This window comes from Euprymna scolopes, chromosome 19 (genome assembly GCF_053919585.1).
Source record: "Euprymna scolopes isolate OS-2025 chromosome 19, ASM5391958v1, whole genome shotgun sequence".
Lineage (NCBI taxonomy): Eukaryota > Metazoa > Mollusca > Cephalopoda > Sepiida > Sepiolidae > Euprymna > Euprymna scolopes.
Window position 1 is genome coordinate 59,448,095 of NC_136500.1, and position 12,090 is coordinate 59,460,184.

General features: G+C 31.3%; 4 protein-coding genes across 4 annotated transcripts; 2 read left to right on the forward strand and 2 right to left on the reverse strand.

Moving 5' to 3' along the window:
• Positions 1–2,216: 2,216 nt before the first annotated feature.
• LOC145303635 (histone H2A-like) lies at positions 2,217–3,134 on the reverse strand. Its single transcript, XM_080145196.1, has one exon. The coding sequence runs from the start codon at positions 2,855–2,857 to the stop codon at positions 2,480–2,482; it is 378 nt and encodes a 125-aa protein (XP_080001322.1). The 5' UTR covers positions 2,858–3,134; the 3' UTR covers positions 2,217–2,479.
• A 30-nt stretch (positions 3,135–3,164) lies between these two features.
• On the forward strand, positions 3,165–3,634 carry LOC145240220 (histone H2B, gonadal-like; the record flags this gene model as incomplete). Its single annotated transcript, XM_080103803.1, has 1 exon — positions 3,165–3,634. A coding segment is annotated over one exon (360 nt), but the record flags the coding sequence as incomplete, so codon positions are not given.
• A 4,317-nt stretch (positions 3,635–7,951) lies between these two features.
• On the reverse strand, positions 7,952–8,263 carry LOC145240222 (histone H4). Its single transcript, XM_080103804.1, has one exon. It carries the CDS (start codon positions 8,261–8,263, stop codon positions 7,952–7,954), a length of 312 nt encoding a protein of 103 aa, XP_079959930.1.
• Positions 8,264–8,533: 270 nt separating this feature from the next.
• LOC145240139 (histone H3) lies at positions 8,534–9,128 on the forward strand. Its single transcript, XM_080103745.1, has one exon. The coding sequence runs from the start codon at positions 8,542–8,544 to the stop codon at positions 8,950–8,952; it is 411 nt and encodes a 136-aa protein (XP_079959871.1). The 5' UTR covers positions 8,534–8,541; the 3' UTR covers positions 8,953–9,128.
• The last annotated feature ends 2,962 nt before the right edge of the window (positions 9,129–12,090 follow it).

Sequence of the window (12,090 nt, forward strand, 5' to 3'; positions counted from 1 at the left end):
AATGGCGACCGACTCCCTCTTTGATTCGATAAGTTTGGGAAAAAGAGTTAAAAATAAAATTATATACAAAATACTGTTATAAACTCACCAAAAATATATCAGCCTATGTCATGTTAACATATATCGAGCGAGTTTCTAATAGTATTTTGTGTAGTTTATTTTTATTTTTAACTCCTTTTCCCAAACTTATCGTGTCAAAGAGAGAGTCGGGCGCCATTTTAAATTTTCCAATACATCGGTAAACACTGTATGTTTTTCGAGCTGAATAAACATGTTACATGAAATAAAATAAAATAAAACATTAGAAAATTATCCACTTAGGTAGAAAAGTAACTTATCTCGCCTTTGATGAAATTTATTTGTTTTTTGGGTTATCCTTTACGGAGATATGGTCCCGACGTTTGCCTCGTTCTGAGTTCGGGGAGAGGCCGTCTGACGTAGGCGGTGTCGAGGCAGAAAATTACCCTAACCGCAGAATTTTACAGGGTTAACTAACCACGTGGAACTATTCTAATCATGTGGACTGTTTTTTTTTTTTTTTTTGCTTTTTATTTAATTCTAATTATTTGAACTGTCTATTTTGTAAAATTCCAATTATTTGAACTGTTGAATTATCAAAAATTCTAATTATTTGAACTGTCTATTTTGTAAAATTCCAATTATTTAAACTGTTGAATTATCAAAAATTCTAATTATTTGAACTGTTTATTTTTTTTATATATTCTAATTTTGTGAACTGTGTAATTATCAAAAATTCTAATTATTTTAACTGTTTACTTTGTGTAAAATTCTAATTATTTTAACTGTTTATTTTTTTTTTTTTTTTAATTCTAATTATTTGAAGTGTTTAAAATAAAATAAAAAATAAAAATTCTAATTATTGGAACGGGTTTTTTAAAGTTAACAACTGTGCACTTTATTTTATGGAGGGGTAACTTTCTGCCTAAACACCGCCTACGTCAGACGGCCTCTCCCCGAACTCAGAACGAGGCGGACATTGGGACCATCTCCATAAAGGTTAACCTCATTGGTTTGTTTGTTAAAAAAAAAAAAAAAAATAATAATTGATTCCCTACTAAATTATTTGCAACGCTGTTATTTGTTCACGAACTTTTTCCGATTAAACCACTTTAATCAATTGGTTTATCATTCAACTTCTGGATCTAGTTTAAGTTAAAAAGAAATCGAAATGACCATTTATAATTATATTATAAATATGTCGATTAAAAGTCTGTATTTTCGTGTTTGCCATTGGAAACAGTTAATGCAAGCGCGTTATGGAGAAACACAACAAAAATCTCTTTAGACAGAATAAACGAAATCAAAACAAGATGGCGACTGACGGGTTTGTATTACTGTAAACATAGATTCGAAAAAGTTGTCAAAAAAACAAATATATAACAAATAAATGTTATCAAAGGCAAGATAAGTTACTTTTCTACCAAAGTGGATATATTTTTCGTGTTTTTATTCAATGTAACATATTTATTCAGCTCGAAAAACATAGTGTTTACCGATGTATTGGAAAATTCAAGATGGCGTCTGATTCTCTCTTTAACACGGTAAGTTTGGGAAAAGGTGTTATAAATAAAAACCCAGATAAAATAGTGTTAAAAACTCGCTCAATATATGTTACCGTGACATAGGTTGACATATATATTCGGCGGGGTTTCCCAAACTTACCGTGTTAAAGAGAGAATCAGACGCCATCTTGAATTTTCCAATACATCGGTAAACACTGTATGTTTTTCGAGCTGAATAAACATGTTACATTGAATAAAAACACGAAAAATATATCCAGTTTGGTAGAAAAGTAACTTATCTTGCTTTTGATAACATATATTTGTTTTTTGACAACTTTTTCGAATCTTTGTGTACAGTAATACAAACCCAAATTTTATATTAAAATTTCTGAAGGTGCGTAAAACAATGAACGCAAAAAAAAAAAAAAAAAAAAGAAAAGAAAAGTAATATTTTATAAAGAATCACAAAGGTCAGAAATAAAAAATCGCATTAAGTAAGATTCACGAAAAACATTTCGAGAAAATGTGGCTGGCCCGAAATGACCATTTATAATTATATTATAAATATGATGTCGATTAAAAGTCTGTAGTTTCACGTTTGCCATTGGGAGCAGTTAATGCAAGTAGGTTATGGAGAAACCCAACAAAAAATCTCTTTAGACAGAATAAGCGAAATCAAAACAAGATGGCGACTGACTTTAACCGCATGTCGTATGACAAGACATTTCAATTTACTTCAAACGAAATTCAAATGATGGGGCTAAATTTTATATTAAATTTACTGAAAGAGCGTTAAATAATGAATGCAAAAAAAACAAAAAAACAATAGTTTATAAATAATCACAAAAGTCAGAAAGAAAAAAATCGCATTAAGTAAGATTGACAAAAAACATTTCGGGAAAATGTGAGTGGCCCTGAAAAGGGCCGTTTGTGTTGTGTCAAGGGAATAAGAGAATTTACTTGGCAGCTTTCTGGGTCTTCTTGGGAAGAAGTACAGCTTGGATGTTGGGAAGGACACCACCCTGGGCAATGGTCACTCCGGCCAAGAATTTGTTTAATTCTTCGTCATTACGGATGGCCAATTGCAAGTGACGGGGGATGATTCTGGATTTCTTGTTGTCTCTCGCAGCATTTCCAGCCAACTCGAGAACCTCAGCGGCCAAATATTCCATGACGGCAGCCAAATAGACGGGTGCACCGGCACCAATTCTCTCCGAATAGTTACCCTTGCGGAGGAGACGATGGATACGACCAACGGGGAATTGAAGTCCGGCACGGGATGAACGAGTCTTGCTCTTTCCCTTGGCTTTACCTCCTTTACCACGACCAGACATTTTTAGGTTTGTGTTTGCTGTTTCAAAAACTCAAAACGATTTACTTTACAAAACGCACGCAACTTGCCTTAAATACGCGCAGATCGGCTCCGGCCAACTGACTGCTGATTATTTTACCGCCGCTTTCACACAACCGCTTTCTTTTTTTTTGTCTGTTTTAAGTGCTTTCACAAGTTGTGTAGTTTTTGTTGCTAGTTTCTGACCAATCAAATACGAGAGATTTGAGAGAGAAAATTGTGATTGTTGCTGGGAGCCAGCGTGTTTCGTATAAAAAGGGAAGAGAATAAAGTTGCCTTCACATTCCCCCACTGAAGTTAGCAAGAAAGGCGCTAAGAAAGCCGGTAAGGCTAAACCTGCTCGTGATGGCAAGAAAAAGAGAAAGAAGAGGAAGGAAAGTTATTCCATCTACATTTACAAAGTAATGAAACAAGTTCATCCTGACACTGGAATTTCTAGCAAAGCCATGTCTATTATGAACAGTTTTGTTAACGATCTTTTTGAGAGAATCGCTAATGAAGCCAGTCGTCTGTCCCATTACAGCAAGAAAAGAACACTTAGCAGCCGTGAGGTCCAGACCGCTGTCCGTCTCCTTCTCCCTGGTGAGTTGGCTAAACATGCTGTCTCTGAGGGAACCAAAGCTGTCACCAAATACACCAGCGCCAAGTAAAAAGCGTTTCCTTCCAAAGAAAACACATTCCCAAAACGGCCCTTTTCAGGGCCACACATTTTTTCACGAATGTTTCTTCACTTTCTATGTTTTAATGCGATTATTCACAGTTTAGATTTCATAAATATTCCCATCTCTTTCTATGGCGTAAATATTACTTATATTTGTTCACGATTAGGGAAAGAAAGTCTTAAATTATATTTGTATTTTTTTTATTTGTGAACTTGTAAATTTAAGTCAATCTTAATATAAATGTTAGCATTTCCGGGTTTCTATTACTGTACACAAAGATTCGGAAAAGTTGTCAAAAATACAAATATATAACAAATAAATGTTATCAAAGACAAGATAAGTTACTTTTCTACTAAACTGGAAATAATTTTCGTGTTTTTATTCAATGTAGCATGTTTATTCAGCTCGAAAAACGTACAGTATTTACCGATGTATTGGAAAATTCAAAATGGCGTCCAACTCTCTCTTTAACACGGTAAGTTCGGGAAAAGGTGTTATAAATAATAAATTAGATAAAATACTGTTAGAAATTCGCTCAATATATGTTACCATGACATAAGTTGATATATATTAGGTGGGTTTTTAATAGTGTTTTGTCTAGTTTATTTTTTATAACACCTTTTCCCAAACTTACCGTGTTAAAGAGAGAGTCAGACGCCATCTTGAATTTTCCAATACATCGGTAAACACTGCATGTTTTTCGAGCTGAATAAACGTGTTACATTGAATAAAAACACAAAAAAGCGGTTTTGTATTACTGTACAAATAGATTCGAAAAAGTTGTCAAAAAACAAATATATAACAAATAAATGTTATCAAAGGCAAGATAAGTTACTTTTCTGCCAAACTGGATGTATTTTTTGTGTTTTTATTCAATGTAACATATTTATTCAGCTCGAAAAATATACAGTGTTTACCGATGTATTGGAAAATTCAAGATGGCGTCTCACACTCTCTTTAACACGGTAAGTTTGGGAAAAGGTGTTATAAATAAAAAACTAGACAAAATACTATTAAAAACCCGCCGAATATATGTCACGGTAACATTGAGCGAGTTTTTAACAGTATTTTATCCCGTTTTTTATTTATAACATCTTTTCCCACACTTACCGTGTTAAAGAGAGAATAAGACGCCATCTTGAATGTTCCAATACATCGGTAAACACTGTATGGTTTTCGAGCTGAATAAACATGTTACATTGAATAAAAACACGAAAAATATATCCACTTTGGTAGAAAAGTAACTTATCTTGCCTTTGATAACATTTATTTGTTATATATTTGTTTTTTTTGACAACTTTTTCGAATCTATGTGTACAGTAATACAAACCCAACTAAGCTTCCCTTTGATAACATTTATTTGTTTTTTGACAACTTTTTCGAATCTATGTGTACAGTAATACAAACCTGCATTTCCTGTATTGTTTTTATTTGAATTTATAAATTTTTTCCAGCTTTCTTATTCGTTATCCGTACAATCACATTAACAAAAAAAAAAAAAAAAAACAATCGCATTATAATATGCACTTAAATATTAACTGAAATATTTTTGTTTTGGATTTTAACGGGCATTCATTTAACGTCTGAAATTTTTAAAAAGTAAGCTTTTAAATAATTAAAGAAAAAATAGAGCTAATACGTAATCAATGCCAACCAAGCAAGTAACCAACATTAAAAGTTTTTAAAAGATAAATTCTACTCATTCTAAATTAATCGTTTCTTCTAATGTGCGAATATCTTTGAATTTTCTCTATTGTCTATCCGAACTTCAAATCTTAATTTCGGAGTTCAGTTCTTGCATATCATATAGAATCGAAATAGCATTTAAAAGATTACACCCCTTGTAAAATCGACAGAAAAAACTTAGTTTTTGTCCAAATAAATCGATTAATCTTTAACTCATCGTCGAAATTTCAAACATTCGCTGCAAGTTTTTGTTGTGTTCACCTTAATCTAGACAGTTTTTCGAACCGCATAAACGTTTTAAAGTGAGTAAAGCCACAAAAACTTTATCAGATAGGTAGAAGAGTAACTTGTCTTTAATAACATTTGTTATTTGAAATTTTTTCGTACCACGTGTATTGTAAAACAAATCCCCATTCTTTTATTTCTTATTTTGAAGTTTTTGTCGAGTCTTCAAAGACATCGCGCCAATTTTTTCATGTTCATCGGTAGCGTTCAATGCTTGCTTTTCGAACAGAATAAACATTTTACATTAAAAACAATATTGAAATCTTATCCAGTTATAGAGAAAACGAACTTATCTTACATTTTCTAACATTTATTTGTTATATATTTGTTTTCTGGCAACGTTTTTGTATCTGGATTGTAAAACAAAGCCAAATGGGGTTACAATACTTGACTTAAAAAAAAAAAAATGTTTTTGATAGTTTGCTGCGGACGTCATGTTGCCTATACTTCTGCATCATCCTATGTAATATTGTATTACTAATATATGCACACAGACGTACATGTGCTGTGTCATACACACAGGGGTCACAGAAAAATCATTTTATTTTTATTTCAATAGAATTTATTCATTTTACTTATTTTGTTTTTGTTTTTTATTTACCTTATTAATTTTGTTCGGGGTTATTTTCTATGAAATCTGCTGCGTATTTGTTTATTAGAATCTTTCGATTTCGATTTGAGAGAGAATATATATATTAATTCCGTTTTCGAGAATCAGGAAAATCATTTCAAGGCACAATTTCCCGCCATTTTTGTAGCAAAATGTAAGGATATGTAGTAATTCTTTTTTGACTTTGCTTGCAAATATTTCGACATGAGTTTTTAATAGCTTGTTTTTAAAATTTGAAGTTTACTACATATTTATTTAGAAAGAAACTCTCCAAAATTACGAAAAATAATCGGTTAAAAAATAATTACTGAAAGAAAATTTACCAAATTGAGTTGTTAGTTATCTCCCGTTATTTTATTACAAAACAATAACTTCACTATTACTATATTAAACAAAGGGACATAACTCTTGGGTCTTGTATAATAAGCCGTCAAATATTTTTTAACGATCTTTAAAAATTGTCGGGTGCTTATTTATATTGAGATATATGCAAAATATTACAGTTCGAAATAGGAAAACTTATCTGTTGAAAATGTTAGTTTACATTAAAACAAAAAAACAAAATGACGGAAAAGTTTCTAGTCGAATTTTAGCAATAAAAATGTCCGTAAATTAGTTTTTTAACTGACATATTTCGCATCTTTCTCAATAAAGTACCGATTTTATTTGTAAAAGTATTTTCCAGAAGTGAACAATTTCAAAATGTGCACAAATCTCAGATCCATATTGTCACATTGACATTTACTGAGTGCTGCTTCTCTACCAGTATTTTGTTAAATTTTGAGGACATATATTGATTAAAAAAAAAGGGCATTTATTTAACAGAAACGAAAAAATAGTAAGAAACAAAAAAACAAAATGTAACCAAAGGCAAGATAAATTTTCTCCTTACCTGAATAGGATTTTGATGTTGTAACTTATTTTAAAGTATCTGTATTTAAAACATAAGTATTGCCTTGTTGATAAGTTGGAGCGAAAACAAGATGGCTGCATCTAATGGATGGATTTCTATCACTACTGTTCAATTGTTTTTTCCAAACATTTATTTATCAAATAAACTGAAATGTTTATTAAAATAATATTGCTACTCGGAATTATTATGAGTTGGGCAGTTATAATAGAGAACGTTTGGTTTTGTAAGTGTTTATTAAAATGAAATCTGTAGAATTCACTTGTCACGTGAGTCAAACCCCATCAATATAACCACCTAAATATGCTTTTAGTTAAAAATGAATTTACTTAATTGAATTACCACCTGATTAAAAGACACCAACGATGATCAAAAAACATGAATCGATTAGATATAAAGAAGAAATATATGCAATTTTATTATCATCACTTTCTTTTTTTTAAATTCCAGTCATTATCTTTGAGAACTGATAAAATTTCCCCACTTTATTTTGAATATTTCCCCAGATAATTTAACTAAAATTCTTGCCTAAAAACAATGTTATTTAAAATTATAGGATTTTTTTTCTTTTTGAGTGACATAAATAATTTCAAAACCTGGATACCATATTTGCTTAAGACAGAATTATAAAAATTGAAAGTTAGTACATGGGGATTAATACTTTTGTTATAATTGGAAAATTATTTTTAATCTGAAGTTTTTAAACAGAATAGCTAATTATTCATGTCTGCAATGAAAAAAAAAATAAAAAAGCGAATTATACAGAATAATGAAAAAAGGGTTTTAAAAAAACCCATCAAATTAGACGTTATGAAAAGATAAACGCATAAAAGTTAGATTTGGAAAAATACTTTTCGGAAAAAGTTGGTGGCCCTGAAAAGGGCCGTTTGGTTTGGTTCGTTTTGTCTTGGGTCAAATAATGGTTTAACCTCCGAATCCGTAAAGGGTTCTTCCTTGTCTCTTCAGAGCATAGACGACATCCATGGCGGTGACAGTCTTCCTCTTGGCGTGTTCGGTGTAGGTGACGGCATCACGGATGACATTTTCAAGGAAAACTTTCAGGACACCACGAGTTTCTTCGTAGATCAGACCAGAGATACGTTTCACACCACCTCGACGGGCAAGACGACGGATAGCGGGTTTCGTGATACCCTGGATGTTATCACGAAGTACTTTACGATGACGCTTAGCGCCTCCTTTTCCTAAACCTTTTCCTCCCTTTCCGCGACCAGACATCTTGTTGTCAATTAAAGTAGTAGTAGGAAAATACTAATGTACGGCGGACAACAAATCAAATTCACTATATATAGGTCTCCGCACAAAATCCGGCGGACCTAGTTGAAAGCACCCCACGTGATTCCTTATTACCAATGAGAATAAAGGGAAATATTTGAACATCTTGCGCGCATCTAACAAAGAAAAGTAGCAGCAGCAGCAGCTGATAACAACCCATATAAAAAGGTGTAACGGTCGTGCTGGTGAAATTCATCATTTGAAGTAGTAGTTGTTTCATAATGGCTCGTACTAAGCAGACCGCTCGTAAATCCACCGGAGGAAAAGCTCCTCGTAAACAGTTGGCTACCAAAGCGGCGCGTAAAAGTGCTCCAGCCACTGGTGGAGTGAAGAAACCCCATCGTTACAGGCCCGGTACTGTAGCTCTCCGTGAGATCAGACGTTATCAAAAATCCACTGAGCTTCTCATCAGGAAACTTCCCTTCCAACGTTTGGTTCGTGAAATCGCCCAAGACTTCAAGACCGATCTCCGTTTCCAGAGTTCTTCTGTGATGGCTCTTCAGGAGGCCAGTGAAGCTTACTTGGTTGGTCTTTTCGAAGACACCAACTTGTGTGCCATCCACGCCAAACGTGTCACCATCATGCCGAAGGACATCCAATTGGCTCGTCGTATCCGAGGCGAGAGAGCTTAAATTTATTATCTCTCTTCATATTCAAACGGCCCTTTTCAGGGCCACAAATTTATTATGAAAGTTTTTCTTTACTCTTGTTTGTAATTTAATGCGATTTTTTATGTTTTTCATATATTCTATATTCCGTCAATGTACTTTTTTCAATGTGATTTTCCTCTTTAGGTGTATTTATAGGTGAAACAACATTTTTCGACATCAATTGTTCTTAGGCAATTTATATTCATTCATGATGTTCGGTTCTAATTTCCGCATTTCCTAATAATCTTCGTAAACAAATTTATTTGTGTTTGTATTACTGTACACAGATTACAAAAAAGTTGTCAAAACCAAATGTATAACAAATAAATGTTATCAAAGGCAAGATAGATTACTTTTCTACCTAATTGGGTATGTTTTTAGTGTCTTTATTGAATGTAACATGTTTAATCAGCGCGAAAAACATGGTGTTTACCGATGTATTTGGAAAATTGAAAATGGCGCCCAAGATAAAATAATGTTAAAAAAACCCATGGAATATATGTCACGGTAACATATATTGAGCGAGTGTTTCTAACAGTATTTTGTCCGGTTTTATAGTTTTAACTCCTTTTTCCAAACTTACCGTGTCAAAGAGAAAGTCGTGTGCCAAGTTTAATTTTCCCATACATCGGTAAACACTGTATGTTTTTCGAGCTGAATAAACATGTTACATTAAATAAAAACATATCCAGTTAGGTAGAAAAGTAGCTTATCTTGCCTTCCTTTGATAACATTTATTTGTTATATATTTGTTTTCGAATCTGTTCACAGTAATAAAAACCTTCACTTATTAAATTTATTCAATAGCTAAAAGTATTTTATTTTTCATGGAATAGAAATGCATTTTAGTTTTAGTAAACTTACATTCTTTCAAAGTTGACAAATCTATTAATTTGTTTGCTAAGGACTTGCCTGAAGTTAAACATCTAGCAAGAACAAACTGATATTCCAAAAGTTGCGTTTATACATATTGACCTATTCGAGCTATTACTTGGTGACAGGTAAAAACTGTCAGCCAATTTGGCGATTCCGTCCAAATAAACTTTGCATGATTTTTGACACCAAATATTTCCTACGAGGTTTCACCGAGCAGTAGATTGAATAGATTAGTAATAAACTGCAATTTAAAGTAATTATTATAAATAACTACAAAAAATGATGTACCGTAAAACAAAACAAAACCATACCGTTAAAAGAATCTTATCAAAACTTTAAAAAGAACATATCACTCGTATGTCAGCTACAGCATGAATTAATAACTCTAAATCCAAAGATAATCTGCATAAAATGACTCCAAGGGTTGATCTGCCGTACAATCCAACAAAGAAACCTCATCATTTTTGTCCACTGAGTGTCATTCGCAAATATTCTCTATTTATATACGTTATTATTATGTTTACTAAATTCAAATTTTATATGTTTCTGTTCATTAGAAAACTATTATACTAATAAGAAAGATAAAATAAAGTATTTTAAAAATAGTTTCATATAAACTGTGTAAAAAGAGTTTAAGCAAGAAAATAAAAATATTCCAATTATAGAAGAAATTGTAAATAAACCATTTAAAATATATTATCCCATCCAAAAAAGACATTTAAATAATAAAAATATCACAATAGAAAAGTTTTATTTTATTATTTGTAATACAAACAAATATAAATTGCCAATTATCGTTTTTACAGTAAATTATTTTATGGCGAGATATATATATCGTTGGAAATGTGTTTCTAATGTTATTTAACTATTAAAATAAAATCAACTTTCAATTAATAAAAAGTGTTGTCACTTGTACTGAAGTAACAAAAAATGTTGGCTGGAACAACTGAAATGTGGAGAATGGATGACTTCAATATCACTTTATCTTAAATAAAATAAATAAATCTTTACTTAAAAGGTTCGATACCTCAAAACTTATTTAACTAAGTTATTTCCCTTATATTTCCCAGATTATAAAACAGACAATATTATGACTATATGACAGCTGTTGTGGAGAAAAAAAAAAAGGCGTACGAAAGATTATTTTAAATGATTTTGTGTGTACATTAAAGTTTTCTTTACAGTTGAAATAAAATCTTTTTCATTTATAATTTATTAGCAAAGTTAGTCGAAAACTCCACAAATAAACAGAAATAAACAAACACAAAAGCATTAATTGTAGACGAACTTATTTAATAAAAAGGGATTTTTTTAAAATACCAAAGCTTCTTGCGTTAAAAATATCTTTTCATTTTAGATTTCCGTATTTAATAGGAATTACATAAAAGATAAGTAAAAATAGATATTAGATAAAAATACTACAGAATAAAATGAATTATTTACAAATGTTATTTACTTTACAGATTGATACAGAATTTATGGATGTGTGTAAAAAATGGTTGTTATGAAATGTATTTAATCAACAATTTTGTTTTGATTAAATTGATATTTTTCTGGATAGTGCAAAAAATATTTTAGAATGAAAATCCAATAACATGTAGCAAATATGAGTTTATTAACATTTCTATGGAAATGGTGTCCATTATATTTAAAATAAAGAAGAACCCAAATGAGATAAATTAATAAATACCAATAAATGCTCTGAAAGTAATATTGTGCTGCATAGTTCAATACTGATAATGAAGTCACATTGTAAGAGACAAACTTTAATTTACTTTGCCCTGCTTCATTTGAATGTTCATTTATTATGTAAAATTTCATCCACTTTTTTTGCGGAGGGAGGAGGGGGTTAAAAACCATGCACTTCGAAATTACTACGCGTTCTTTTCTCACACCATTACAACAATTATCATATATTATCATAATGATATGTGAAAGTGAAAACGAGGCTACATCAAACTGTGGCCAGTCATTTATTCTTGTTCCGAGTTGCCAGATGATCTTTTATAAGTGAAAATTAGTGAATTTGGCATTTTTTTTTTTTTTTTTTTTTTTCACATTTTAGCCTTTAAAAGTTATTTGGCTTTTTCCAAAGCGTAAAGTATGAACTAATTAAGAAAGGAACAAGCAGAATATTATACAAATAGGATTTTGAAGGTTGAATCGTTTAGTCATTAAATCATTGGTTGAATAAAATCGTCACAAAACCATAACTAAGAAGGTTTAAATCTCTATAAAATATAA